The following is a 16,163-nucleotide window of genomic DNA, read 5'->3' on the forward strand; positions in this document are numbered from 1 at the left end:
GGAGATCACAAGGAAATATCAGTTTAGTTAGTATACTATTTTTTTTTTCCAAATCAGCTATTTTGCCAAAATGTAGCCAATTGCTTTCTAGTTCAGTATAATTTACTGTTTAGTGTGCAAACCCCTGTGTGTTTACAAAACCAGAGATTCCCTGTTCTTCCCTCCCACACAACACACAAGAAATTACAAGGGTGGAATCCGTTTAACAAATCTCTTCGTCGTTTTATTCATTTAAATATGGCTTCCAACACATTCTGACTGATACGGAACTGAGCTCAGTGGGAAATAAATGTGCTTTATTCAGTAAACTGTAAATAAACAACAGCATTTCAAACTGTAGGCCACAATAGCTAAACCGAAAAAGTTACCCATCTCCTGCTCAAATATTTGGTTATAAAATTTGAATCCCCATCGTGTCCATTTTTTACAATTCCTGATTTAGTGATTGTAAGGTATATTTACTAAAACAAGAAATGTGGTGGATATAAATCTGGTATGCAAACTTCAAACTATGGCGGTTTGGCAGATCACGTTTGGTTGGCGCCAGTACACTCCTGACACCATAGTTACTACAGCTGTATGTAGTGGTTATGGTGCTCGGAATGCCCCTTTTTAACAAATGTGTTCGCAGACATAAATCTGGAAACCTGGAGACTTGGTGTAATGTATTAACGCTTTCTCTCCGTATCTGTCACCGTAGGAAGTAGCCATGTTAGTCCGGGAAGCGCGAAATCACCGCTGCGTTAACAGACAGAAGCCCCCAGCCGTCACCGCACATCAATTATGCATTGTTAGCCATTACTAAAGCTGTCATAACGATCCGATCAAAGGCACAGCTTCGCCTGCAATGTGTTGAACTGAATAATTGATATTAAGCACATTTGTAAGGCTGTAAAATAGTAGAAGCTTTTACGCTACCTCCATTAAGAAAGTGGCGTAAGCCGTTTAATGTATAGAAAATGTTTTATTTGTTTGCATAGTACATCCTACCAAAAAGAGAATTCGATTTATTTAAAAACTGTATGGTGAAAATTTTGCATGTACTAATATTTCAATTTATGAAATACGAAATGATGTATTTTACATACAAAAAGCACATTGAACATTACTGCTAATTTTAACGATGCCAAAGACAGAGGAAAGTGACCAAATTCTTTGGTTTCAAGAATTATAACTTTGTTCTCAATCTAGCCCCCAAATTTCTAGAGAAAGATGTAGCATTTCTGTTACGACATAGACACACACATGCAATGTCACACACTCCCAAATTCTGCTCCCTCATCACAAGTTCTCCTTTAGACACACAGGTACACATTCTTATTAAAATAAACTGTAATAAAGAAAAGAAAAGACAGAAGGGTAAACCGTTTAGGTGATAAACCCTTCTGTGCAATGAGTCACCCAAATAAAACGTAACTTTTAATAAGGTATATATAAAAATTGTGTTGGTAAAAGTGCTAGGTCTCAATTGTAGTGATTTTACGTAATATTAGGCAGCAGATTTAGTATATCTACTGCCTATAATAGGACAAATCAATTCTCCAAACAAATAGAGAGAGTATAAAAAAATAAAATATATATATATATATATATATATATAAAAACTGTCCAAGTAATAATCATATAGAAAAAATAATAATAAAAGGAAAAATAAGTGTGTAAATGTCCAATAATATCTCACTGAAAATCAATGATAGTTGGATAATTAAATTATGTACTGCAACGTGTGAATCTCAGTTTGCTACAAGGTTTTGTAACTGAAAGGATAGAAGTTACATTTGTAGCATGTCTAATTAGCCAGACGTTATGGAACTAGTAATGGTCACTGTCAGAGAAGTACCAACTTCTGCGTCAACTGGTCTAGAACAAAAATCTAATAAAGTTATCGGACAATTGTACCCGTACCCCTGTGAATAAAGAGGAACTATCCGAGCGCCGGACCTGCAGTATTCCATGATGGGTCGGTGGGTAGATCAAAGATCTCCCTCACCAGCCCACTTGCACAGACATGTGGCTGGGGTGGGAGGGAGAGAAGGAACCTTGCAGCTCTGCCGGGTTCCTCTCGTGAGATCCACAGGCTAGAGTTCACTCACCACTCACACCACCAGAAAGAGCAGCACCTGCACCCTACCCCCCCGGGGTAAGAAGGGAGGACATAATGCCTCACACACATCAGTCTTACACACATCACCCTCACACACATCACCTTCACACAACACTCACACACAGCACTCTCACACTCATCACCCTCATACACAACACAGCTCCCTCTCACACACACACACACTTTACCCCTCACACACACACTGCACCCCTCACACACAAACACACACACACACACTTTACCCCTCACACACAAACACACTGCACCCCTCACACACACACTGGACTTCTCACACACTCACCCACTGCACCCTTCACTCACACAACCCCCCAAACACACAATACTTCCAAACACACACACACACACACACATATATATTATATATATATTTATATACACACATACACACACACACACACACACACTACAGCACCCCTCACACAAACACTGCACCCTTTACACACATACTGCATCTTCTCTACAGCCCCTAGCCACACATGCATTACACTACACCACAAACACAACACGATTAAAACCGACCTTATTACACAATACCACACCACAATCGGCTCACTCTACACACACGCAATACCACAAGCAGGCTCCAAACACATGCACAATAATCTTTCCTGGCCCTTTTGTCTCCTGGTATCCCATTTATAGAGACACCAGAGACAAGTTGCAAGGAAACACAGAGCAAGCATGTTATTAAATTTGCTTGCGCTGTGCAGAACAAATACCGGGCCTTTTTCTCATGCTAGAGCTCTTCAGCAGAGCTCTGCGCATGGTCTGCCCTGGAAGAATATTGAACCAACAAGGCCCCAGGGAGAGTGCGCAGCTTAGCGGACAGGGGCACATGTATGAGTGTGGGATGGATAAAGCATGATTGGCTATATGCTACATGTGGGAGTGTGAGATGTGAGGAAGTGGGTGGTGACAGATTAGACTGACCTCAGTGCCACTTAGGAGCCGGGCCAGCAACAAGTTTCCCGCCCACCCTCCCTTTGCTGTTTTGGGCCCGGGGGGTTGTCACAGCGAGGCGGGGGTGTGTCCTTGCCAAATAAGGGATGGTTTGGTAGATTAGATGAAAAAGGGGGATAATGGCCGGGTCTCATCCTCCCCCTGTCTCTTATGGTGAACCTGGAGGAGGTACCAGGTTGGACGTGTCCCCACTGGGTTGTAAGTCGACCAGTGGGGAGCATTATGGTTGGGCCCCACCGAGTGGGTGGGGAGCCCTGAAAAGGAAGATGTTTTTATTATGCCGAGGGGGGGGAAGGTGAGAGCCTTGGGGAAGTTAGATTGGCAAGGACGGTTTCTTTGGTTACTGTATGACTATATGCAAATTGTTTATGTTAATTTATGATAATTATTATTTCGTTATATGTTAAAAGGAGTTATACAGTATTTGGTTGTGTTAATAAATGCTGTGGCCTGTTTTCTCCAAGAAGTTGTCTGTCGTTATTTGAAGGGGTAAGTTGTGGTTTTATGGGGGATGAAGGGAATGCTATTCAATGCCCACTACGTACATACATGCTCACTTGGAGAGGGGGCGTGCTTTTGATGACAAAAAACACACCTCTCTGCCCCGCCCCCTTCATAGTGATTCAAAAATGCTGGGCAGAATTTTTTTCCCAGTCTGGCCCTGCACACTGCACATTTTATTACTGCAGAGCTCTGTGATACACTCGTACACACTGCACATTACGGAGCATTTTATTAACGTGGAGCTCTGTGATACACTCGTACACACTGCACATTACGGAGCATTTTATTGCTGCAGAGCTCTGTGATACACTCGTACACACTGCACATTACGGAGCATTTATTGCTGCAGAGCTCTGTGATACACTCGTACACACTGCACATTACGGAGCATTTATTGCTGCAGAGCTCTGTGATACACTCGTACACACTGCACATTACGGAGCATTTTATTAACGTGGAGCTCTGTGATACACTCGTACACACTGCACATTACGGAGCATTTTATTGCTGCAGAGCTCTGTGATACACTCGTACACACTGCACATTACGGAGCATTTTATTGCTGCAGAGCTCTGTGATACACTCGTACACACTGCACATTACGGAGCATTTTATTAACGTGGAGCTCTGTGATACACTCGTACACACTGCACATTACGGAGCATTTTATTAACGTGGAGCTCTGTGATACACTCGTACACACTGCACATTACAGAGCATTTTATTAACGTGGAGCTCTGTGATACACTCGTACACACTGCACATTACGGAGCATTTTATTAACGTGGAGCTCTGTGATACACTCGTACACACTGCACATTACGGAGCATTTTATTGCTGCAGAGCTCTGTGATACACTCGTACACACTGCACATTACGGAGCATTTTATTGCTGCAGAGCTCTGTGATACACTCGTACACACTGCACATTACGGAGCATTTATTGCTGCAGAGCTCTGTGATACACTCGTACACACTGCACATTACGGAGCATTTTATTAACGTGGAGCTCTGTGATACACTCGTACACACTGCACATTACGGAGCATTTTATTAACGTGGAGCTCTGTGATACACTCGTACACACTGCACATTACGGAGCATTTTATTGCTGCAGAGCTCTGTGATACACTCGTACACACTGCACATTATGGAGCATTTTATTGCTGCAGAGCTCTGTGATACACTCGTACACACTGCACATTACGGAGCATTTATTGCTGCAGAGCTCTGTGATACACTCGTACACACTGCACATTACGGAGCATTTTATTAACGTGGAGCTCTGTGATACACTCGTACACACTGCACATTACGGAGCATTTTATTGCTGCAGAGCTCTGTGATACACTCGTACACACTGCACATTACAGAGCATTTATTGCTGCAGAGCTCTGTGATACACTCGTACACACTGCACATTACGGAGCATTTATTGCTGCAGAGCTCTGTGATACACTCGTACACACTGCACATTACGGAGCATTTATTGCTGCAGAGCTCTGTGATACACTCATACAAACTGCACATTACGGAGCATTTATTGCTGCAGAGCTCTGTGATACACTCATACAAACTGCACATTACGGAGCATTTATTGCTGCAGAGCTCTGTGATACACTCGTACACACTGCACATTACGGAGCATTTATTGCTGCAGAGCTCTGTGATACACTCGTACACACTGCACATTACGGAGCATTTATTACTGCAGAGCTCTGTGATACACTCGTACACACTGCACATTACGGAGCATTTATTGCTGCAGAGCTCTGTGATACACTCGTACACACTGCACATTACGGAGCATTTATTGCTGCAGAGCTCTGTGATACACTCGTACACACTGCACATTACAGAGCATTTTATTGCTGCAGAGCTCTGTGATACACTCGTACACACTGCACATTACGGAGCATTTATTGCTGCAGAGCTCTGTGATACACTCATACAAACTGCACATTACGGAGCATTTATTGCTGCAGAGCTCTGTGATACACTCGTACACACTGCACATTACAGAGCATTTTATTGCTGCAGAGCTCTGTGATACACTCGTACACACTGCACATTACGGAGCATTTTATTGCTGCAGAGCTCTGTGATACACTCGTACACACTGCACATTACGGAGCATTTATTGCTGCAGAGCTCTGTGATACACTCGTACACACTGCACATTACGGAGCATTTATTGCTGCAGAGCTCTGTGATACACTCGTACACACTGCACATTACAGAGCATTTTATTGCTGCAGAGCTCTGTGATACACTCGTACACACTGCACATTACGGAGCATTTTATTGCTGCAGAGCTCTGTGATACACTCGTACACACTGCACATTACAGAGCATTTATTGCTGCAGAGCTCTGTGATACACTCATACAAACTGCACATTATGGAGCATTTTATTGCTGCAGAGCTCTGTGATACACTCGTACACACTGCACATTACGGAGCATTTATTGCTGCAGAGCTCTGTGATACACTCGTACACACTGCACATTACGGAGCATTTATTGCTGCAGAGCTCTGTGATACACTCGTACACACTGCACATTACAGAGCATTTTATTGCTGCAGAGCTCTGTGATACACTCGTACACACTGCACATTACGGAGCATTTATTGCTGCAGAGCTCTGTGATACACTCGTACACACTGCACATTACGGAGCATTTATTACTGCAGAGCTCTGTGATACACTCGTACACACTGCACATTACGGAGCATTTATTGCTGCAGAGCTCTGTGATACACTCGTACACACTGCACATTACGGAGCATTTATTGCTGCAGAGCTCTGTGATACACTCGTACACACTGCACATTACAGAGCATTTTATTGCTGCAGAGCTCTGTGATACACTCGTACACACTGCACATTACGGAGCATTTATTGCTGCAGAGCTCTGTGATACACTCATACAAACTGCACATTACGGAGCATTTATTGCTGCAGAGCTCTGTGATACACTCGTACACACTGCACATTACAGAGCATTTTATTGCTGCAGAGCTCTGTGATACACTCGTACACACTGCACATTACGGAGCATTTTATTGCTGCAGAGCTCTGTGATACACTCGTACACACTGCACATTACGGAGCATTTATTGCTGCAGAGCTCTGTGATACACTCGTACACACTGCACATTACGGAGCATTTATTGCTGCAGAGCTCTGATACACTCGTACACACTGCACATTACGGAGCATTTATTGCTGCAGAGCTCTGTGATACACTCGTACACACTGCACATTACAGAGCATTTATTGCTGCAGAGCTCTGTGATACACTCGTACACACTGCACATTACGGAGCATTTATTGCTGCAGAGCTCTGTGATACACTCGTACACACTGCACATTACGGAGCATTTATTGCTGCAGAGCTCTGTGATACACTCGTACACACTGCACATTACGGAGCATTTATTGCTGCAGAGCTCTGTGATACACTCGTACACACTGCACATTACGGAGCATTTATTGCTGCAGAGCTCTGTGATACACTCGTACACACTGCACATTACGGAGCATTTTATTGCTGCAGGGCTCTGTGATACACTCATACAAACTGCACATTACGGAGCATTTATTGCTGCAGAGCTCTGTGATACACTCGTACAAACTGCACATTACGGAGCATTTATTGCTGCAGAGCTCTGTGATACACTCGTACAAACTGCACATTACGGAGCATTTATTGCTGCAGAGCTCTGTGATACACTCGTACAAACTGCACATTACGGAGCATTTATTGCTGCAGAGCTCTGTGATACACTCGTACACACTGCACATTACAGAGCATTTTATTGCTGCAGAGCTCTGTGATACACTCGTACACACTGCACATTACGGAGCATTTATTGCTGCAGAGCTCTGTGATACACTCGTACACACTGCACATTACGGAGCATTTATTGCTGCAGAGCTCTGTGATACACTCGTACAAACTGCACATTACGGAGCATTTATTGCTGCAGAGCTCTGTGATACACTCGTACAAACTGCACATTACGGAGCATTTATTGCTGCAGAGCTCTGTGATACACTCGTACAAACTGCACATTACGGAGCATTTATTGCTGCAGAGCTCTGTGATACACTCGTACACACTGCACATTACAGAGCATTTTATTGCTGCAGAGCTCTGTGATACACTCGTACACACTGCACATTACGGAGCATTTATTGCTGCAGAGCTCTGTGATACACTCGTACACACTGCACTTTACGGAGCATTTATTGCTGCAGAGCTCTGTGATACACTCGTACACACTGCACATTACGGAGCATTTTATTGCTGCAGAGCTCTGTGATACACTCATACAAACTGCACATTACGGAGCATTTATTGCTGCAGAGCTCTGTGATACACTCGTACACACTGCACATTACGGAGCATTTATTGCTGCAGAGCTCTGTGATACACTCGTACACACTGCACATTACAGAGCATTTTATTGAGCTGGAGCTTTGTGATACACTCGTACACACTGCACATTACGGAGCATTTATTGCTGCAGAGCTCTGTGATACACTCGTACACACTGCACATTACAGAGCATTTTATTGAGCTGGAGCTTTGTGATACACTCGTACACACTGCACATTACGGAGCATTTATTGCTGCAGAGCTCTGTGATACACTCGTACACACTGCACATTACGGAGCATTTTATTGACGTGGAGCTCTGTGATATGCTCATACACACTGCACATTTCTGAGCATTTTATTTAGGTGGAGCTCTGTGATACATTCATAGATTGTAAACGCGTTTGAGCAAGGTCTTCTTCACCTACACTGACTACGTGTTGTCAGTTATTCCGGTTCTATAATTGCAGAATGTGCTGCAGAAGATATTGGCGCTATATAAATAACAATACACACATTATCGATTACTGTGAGTATTATAGCTGTGGAGCTCTGTGATACACTGACACACACGGCACACTAAGTACTCTGAATAAAAGCACATTTTGGGTTTGACATCACCTACCGATATCTCATCCAAGGATCTGGGAGCATTTCTCCAGCAGATTGTGGTTTGATTCCAGGACTAAATTCTGAGATTTATTTTACGAAGCAGGGAGCGCAGAACGTTTAAACAGACGTGGTTGTGATTGAAAGCACCTGGTGCTTCTTCGTCTTTGGTTACGAGTGCCAGCGTGTTGACCTTCTAATCCTGCCCAATTAGGACAGCGTGATGGTAATTGATTGTAATAAGAAAGAACAGGGAAAAAAGGCTTTCAATTGGCAGAACATAAGTAAAATAATGTTTCCTGTAATTAAAAAGAATCTAAGTCTTCATATCAGCTCTACCACGTGTGCTCACTGTGACCAATTAAGTACATAGTTACATAGTTAGATAGCTGAAAAGAGACTTGCGTCCATCAAGTTCAGCCTTCCTCACACCTGTTTTTTGCTGTTGATCCAAAAGGCAAAAAAAAAAAAAAAAACCCAGTTTGAAGCACAATTTTGCAACAAGCTAGGACAAAAAATTCCTTCTTGACCCCAGAATGGCAGTCAGATTTATCCTTGAATCAAGCAGTTATTACCCTACATTGAAAGATTATATCCTTGAATATTCTGATAAAACCACTTCTTCAGGCTAAGTAGACCTAAAATGACTAAACTCTCATCATTCTCAGTCATCTACATGGACTGCAGTATTCAAACCCAATGTATAAACAAAACAAACCTCCCCCAACAGTTACCCCAACACCATCCTAACCCCAATGTACAATTTAAAATGTCTTGTTTTCCTTTTTCGTTACATTTGGCGTGAAATGGCCATAAAATGTAGACTCGCCTGTCATCATCCAAAAAAGGCTATTTCCCCATATAATTTGCAGCCCTGTTATGCTGCGGCAGCATACCTCCATGTGTTCCCTCTTTATGATTAATTATTTTGGTTTTATTTATTTTAATGTAGTTAAGTCCGTTGACCTGTGAATTGGGGCTTTGTCACAAAACTACATATACAGTGTCAGGTTTAAAGCAAGATGAAGGCTAATGCTCTATACAGAATGGGTGGGGAATAGTTGCAGGTGCAATTTTCAGTTCCTCGGGGGTGTGTCTTCAACTTCTCAAATCTACTTACCCTGCCCATTTTCAAACTCCTCTACCAACTCCATGCAGAACACTGAACTGCTTCCAAAGAAATAAATTGTGATTTCTATTGATTTATCAATGTGCTCAAGTCTGTGCGAGACATTACCTAGTAAAGTAATTTTAAGATCCCACAACCAAACGTTGCATTCAAGTGATTTTGAAGAGGTGAAGGGAGAAGGGATGGATATGAAGTAAAGTAAGGATGAAAGGGAGGAAGGAAACCTTTTTATTGCTCCCCAGTGACTAGGGGCACGCTTGCGAAAACACATCAGTTTGCACAAGCAGATTGTTTTTTGTGCTTTTATTGCATTGTTCATCCACTCACACTGAAATAATTACACGTGTAGCTGGGAGCGAGACGATTTATTCGAATGCACATCCTTCCCAGCGCTGTGGATCTATTCTTACTCTGAGTACTGTACTTAGACATTATTCTGAGGAGCAATTTGGGTTTGCTCAGCTCCTGTCACATACTGTTGTGGCACAGGCGAGGGTCGTCAGGCATCGTACATACTAATTGCCTCTGGAGGTTGCCTGTGCTGGGTCGGCTTCCCACACACGGTGAATCAGTAAGCTGTAAATATAGGCTGCAGCAATTTTCAGTGTTCGCTGTTCGGAGTCTGAGGGAAAAGCATTAAAAGATTCCTCCCACAGAACATAAAACTGAATACTATGAATAGGGGCATACAGAGCCAAGTGATTTAAATAAAAACAGTGATAGTCTGCTGACATGGGCGACTAAGCCCGAGGATGTGCAGCGTGGCCTCTCTGACATGGAGGATACAGCGTGGCCTCTCTGACATGGTGGATACAGCGTGGCCTCTCTGACATGGTGGATACAGCGTGGCCTCTCTGACATGGTGGATACAGCGTGGCCTCTCTGACATGGTGGATACAGCGTGGCCTCTCTGACATGGTGGATACAGCGTGGCCTCTCTGACATGGTGGATACAGCGTGGCCTCTCTGACATGGTGGATACAGCGTGGCCTCTCTGACATGGTGGATACAGCGTGGCCTCTCTGACATGGTGGATACAGCGTGGCCTCTCTGACACGGTGGATACAGCGTGGTCTCTTTGACATGGAGGTTGTACAGCGTGGCTTCTCGGACACAGAAGATGTACAGTGTGACCTCTCTGCCACGGTGGATACAGCGTGGTCTCTTTGACATGGAGGATATACAGCATGGCCTCTGTTATGAAGGATACAACGTGGACCCTCTGATGCCGAGGATACAGCGTGGCCCTTCTGACACAACGAATACAGCATTGCCCCTCAAACATGAAGTATGGACAGAAGTACAAACACTCTCACACTTTAAAGCATTACGTCACATCACGAAGCACAAGTTATCTCGATGACAATGAGTTCAGTTTACTGCTCAGTCCCCAGATCCACACCCAACAGAGCCCAGGAGGCACTGTGCAGTTTACAGTGTTACTTGTAACAACCGGACAACACAAATCCGTAGGAACTATATGACCTCATCGAATCAGCATTGGCCAAAATCCCTCCGCAATGTTACCTGCAACTTGTGTAATCGATGCTGAAAAGAATGCAGGATGTCATCTAGTAAAAAGGGATACTTAACAGTGTCTTAATATCTCCCTATTAAAGTGTATTGTAATTCATGGACAACATGACCTCTTCAGATTTCAGTTCAGGGCTCGTCATAATTTAATTTGTCTCTGGCATTTCTTAAACAGAGCCCGGCTTTCTGGCAGAGAATGCACACATAAACTGTAATAAATCTATGCGGAAAGTTTAATATGTACAATGATCACAATGAGTGCATAGAATCGTGGTTGTCTGTCTGTCCATCTTCCTTTTACTAGTAATCGAAGAGGACAAGTCAGGCTTCTACACAAAGCAAAAAATAATAATTCTCATCCCTGATGTGTGTCCCCATTTCTGATCCATATTTACTGCTCCTTATTTTTTCCAGAGCTTAAAATGTTTAGTCTTAAAGAGAATATCACAGATTTGCACAGCAGTAAAACTCACAGAAAGGTGCACGTGAGCTAGAAGTCCTCATAAGGTGTTATCTGCATATATGGAATAACTTGGTTTTATTCTAAATATATTCTTCATTTGCATAATTGGAAATTTGCCCTGGCCCCCACCCACGTTCCCAAAAAGGAGCCACGCGTCTTTATTCTGACTGCCATTATGTAACTGTTTCAGTGCCCGAGCAGCGCTCACCACCAACTGCCACTCAAAAAGCTAAAATTCCAATTTCACCATGAATCATCAGACCATAATTGCTCATTTGGAGACATCATGCAGTCATAAAAACTCACTGTGAATAAGACCGATCCATACTGAATTCTTCTGAATGTGTCCTATGATGGGTAGCACACAGGGGGAGAAAATACACGTGAAAACATAACCCAGTTCTCTAAAATCCACAGTTTAAAAGGACACCCACACATTTTAAAAGGACACCCTAAACACAAAAACAACTTAACTGCGTAATGAAACAGTTTTGGTGTATGGTCCATGCCCCTGCAGTCCCAATTCTCTGCAATTTAGGAGTTAAATCACTTTGTTTATACAGCTCTAGCCACACCTCCCCTGGCTGTGACTCACTCTGCTTCTCTAAATACTTCCTGAAAAAGAGGTCTAATATTGAAACTTCCCTTTTTGCACTCAGTATGTTTAATTTAGAAGTTTTTATCTTCTGCAAAATATAGAAACGTCCAAATTAAACACATTGTGCTTTAAAATTGGCTTGCAAATTAAAACTTTTTTCATGTGCTGCTCTTAAAGTGAATTGAGCATTGGCACTGCATGAATTTGATCTATACACCAAAACTGTTTCATTAAGCTAAATGTGTTTTGTGCTTTGTGCATCCCGTTAAGTGCAATATATAGGTGGGTGTGTTATGATAGGTGGGTTATTCATTTATACTAACTTCTATAGTTTTTTTTTGTTTTTTTTTTAATTAGGTTTTCTCCATAGACCCTTTCTGGCCCTTCGAAACTGCTGTATTTCCCTTTTCCTCTAAAAATACAGCTGAAGATAATATTGTGACAGTTTTCTGGGAATTGTAGTTCACGTACATGGTGGAAAAATTTGTTTGTGTAGTCTGATGCGGTGGTTCGGCTTGTCCTAATATTGTCCATGCAAAATAATCGGGAAAACAATTTGGACAAAACTAAACGGGCACAGAAATGGGCCAATCAGTGTACTGCAAAATATATACATAAATATATTTCTTACTGCTCATTTTTCTGTCTGTCACTTATCACGTGATCTGTGAATGAAATCAACATTTAGTGGTTTTTCACAGCTATCAATCATCTTTTTTCCCCATGAATCATCTCATTTTATTGGCGCCCGGACACAACTCCGAATCACGAATAAAACAAACATGCTAGTCCTTTGCACAAGTCGTTTGTTCAGTTATAGGTCCATTTTGGCCCTCTCAAGTAGTATGGTTACAATTGAACTACACCTCCCATAAACTCTTGATGTGCCCATAAGGCACTGCTTCTGGGATAAGCAATTAATAACTAGAGAGTTAAAGGAGCAGAATGACTGGCCGAATAATTTTTTGGTCTGGTAAGTACTCACTAAAGAAGCTGCAAGGCTTTGCGATTTGCAGCAAATGCAGCCGCCACAAAAGCCAGTATATTTTAACATATATTCCCATGTTTTGTTCTTACCTATGTTTTAAGGCATTATCTATATAATACACTATAATGTGTGTTTTACATTCTGGATTGTCCATTTAAAACAGCAGCCCACCTTGTATCATAAAAAATAACATAATAATCTTGTTCTTTGAATGTGCCTTTACTTTTAATTTTGGTTAATGCTGTTACAGCACGCGTTGTCTTTCCTATCGCTGACATCCAGTATAGGAATTATATGACCAATATGCCGCAGAGAGCAGCCATGTTACTTTTTCACCAGACTGCAAATTTAAATAGATGTCAATCCGGATATTGCAGACCAGATGCAAACTTTTTTACTTTTTTTTAATAATAAAAATATATATATTTTACTGGTATAAACAATCTCAGATTCTGCTTCATTTTACAAGCATGCAAGACAAAGGGATACATATCCAAGTGACAGAATTCCAAGACATGCTAACATTCTATGAACATTAAATCATGCATGTGGCAGCCATAACAAATAAATCACACGTAAACAGGTCAGTAAGCATCAGAGATCAGCAGAATCTTACAACAGCCTCCAAGCAAGTCATCGAGCTGAATCCATTTAAACCCACAGCCCTGTATGTACCAATACGATTATCAGAATGTTTGGGAGCAAAGTTGTTTTAAATAACCTACTTGTTTTAAATAATTTACTTTCTCTTAAATTATTTGCTTAAAAATGCTTGATGAATCCTAGCTCGCATCATTATAAATATAAAACAATACAAAATGGCAGGGAATGAACTGGCTGATTTACTAGAGTGAGAATTCAAATTTGAAGGGACACTATAGTCACCCAGACCACTTCAGCTCAATGAAGTGGTCTGGGTGCCAGGTCCCTCAGGTTTTAACCCTTCACCCAGACCACTTCAGCTCAATGAAGTGGTCTGGGTGCCATGTCCCCCAGGTTTTAACCCTTCAGATGTAAACATAGCAGTTTCAGAGACACTGCTATGTTTACATTGCAGGGTTAATCCAGCCTCTAGTGGCTGTCTTCCTGACAGCCGCTAGAGGTGCTTCCCCGACGCTGGATGCGAAAATCGCATTCAGTGTGCAGAATGTCCATAGGAAAGCTCCCACTCGGGAGCTGACGTCGGAGTGGGAGGAGAGGTCACCAGCGCAGAGAGAGCCCGGCGCTGGATTAAAGTAAGTAACTGAAGGGGTTTTAACCCCTTCAGCGCCAAGGGAGGGGCAGTGGCGGATCCAGAGCCTGATCTCGGGAGGGGCACTTGCAGATTATTTAAAGAAATAAACAGACACAATAACCACTACAGCTCAGTGTAGTGGTTATGGTGTCAATAGTGCCGGGGCCCCCTCCCAGAGTAAGTAGTCAAACCGTTTAAGAACAGTTTGACAACTTACCTGAGGTCTGATGGGAAATGGGGCTGTAGTAGGGTATAGGAGCAGTGGTGTGTGTGAGTGGTGCAATGTGTGTGTGTGTGTGTGAGGGGGACAGTGTGTGAGCAGTGTGTGTGTTTGAATGTTGTAGTGTGTGAGTGAGGGCGGCAGTGTATGTCAGGGATGCAGTGTATGTGTGGGACAGTATGTGTGTGTAACAGTTGCAGTGTGGGCAATGTGTGTGTATGGGGTTAGTGTATGTGTGTAGAGTGTGTGTGTATGGGGGAGCAGTATGTGTGTATGGGGGAGCAGTATGTGTGTATGGGGGCAGTGTGTGTGTATGGGGGGCAGTGTGTGTGTATGGGGGGCAGTGTGTGTGTATGGGGGGCAGTGTGTGTGTATGGGGGGCAGTGTGTGTGTATGGGGGGCAGTGCGTGTGTATGGGGGGCAGTGTGTGTGTATGGGGGGCAGTGTGTGTGTATGGGGGGCAGTGTGTGTGTATGGGGAGCAGTATGTGTATGGGGAGCAGTGTGTGTATGGGGGGCAGTATGTGTATGGGGGCAGTATGTGTGTATGGGGGGCAATGTGTGTGTATGGGGGCAGTATGTGTGTATGGGGGCAGTATGTGTGTATGGGGGCAGTATGTGTGTATGGGGGCAGTGTGTGTGTATGGGGGAAGTATGGGGGGCAGTGTGTGTGTATGGGGGGCAGTGAATGTGTGTAGAGTGTGTGTGTGTGATAAGGGTAGGATTTTTTTTTAATAATATATATATACGTATTTTTATTTATTTAATTAGAATAAATATTGATGTCCCCCCTTCCTTCTTACCTTTATTGAGGAGGAGGGGGGACATATTTCGATCCCTGGTGGTCCGGTGGGGGATTCATTGGTGGTCCCAGTGGGGAGAGTGAACTCTAGCCTGCGCTCCAGGGCTAGAGTTCACTCTCGCGTGATTTGGAGCGTTGTCGTGGTTACCGCGGCAATGCTCCATGCTCGCGAGATGAGGACCCGGAGGAGCTGCAGGCAGAGCTCCCGGGTCCCCTCTCCCTCCCCTGCCGGCTGTCAGCACAGTGCCTGCGGACGGGTAGGGAGATCTCTGATCTCCCCTCCAATCCACAGGCACATTGCAGGGCTGGCAGGGGAGAGGGAGACCGTCGGTTTTCTCCCCTGGATCCGCCACTGGGGAGGGGGGCCCTAAGGGTCGGGGGAACCTAAGGGTTGTATAGTGTCAGGAAAACAAGTTTGTTTTCCTGACACTATAGTGATCCTTTAAGGCCATAGCAGTCAAAGTGAAAGTATAGTTAACTTAGAGAATTTTCCTACTTCGTCTATTTTGACCTTAAATGTATGATTCACTTTGAATTTCCATTGGATTCTCAATGCATCAGTGTAATTAATATATAAAAATCCGTATATGCGTTCATCACAAACCACTTCCTATC

General features: G+C 43.2%; 1 protein-coding gene across 4 annotated transcripts in view; it reads right to left on the reverse strand.

Moving 5' to 3' along the window:
• The window catches only part of KCNT1 (potassium sodium-activated channel subfamily T member 1), a 257,835-nt gene that overhangs the window by 121,064 nt on the left and 120,608 nt on the right, over positions 1–16,163 (reverse strand). For 2 of the 4 annotated variants that reach the window (XM_063432890.1, XM_063432888.1), the window contains exon 2: positions 12,014–12,055. The exons of the other annotated variants lie outside the window; for them this stretch is intronic. In XM_063432890.1, the coding sequence (XP_063288960.1) occupies positions 12,014–12,055 (42 nt within the window). The remainder of the gene's footprint in view (positions 1–12,013; positions 12,056–16,163) is intronic. 4 annotated transcript variants of the gene reach the window in all.

This window comes from Pelobates fuscus, chromosome 9, assembly GCF_036172605.1.
Source record: "Pelobates fuscus isolate aPelFus1 chromosome 9, aPelFus1.pri, whole genome shotgun sequence".
In the NCBI taxonomy this organism is placed as follows: domain Eukaryota; kingdom Metazoa; phylum Chordata; class Amphibia; order Anura; family Pelobatidae; genus Pelobates; species Pelobates fuscus.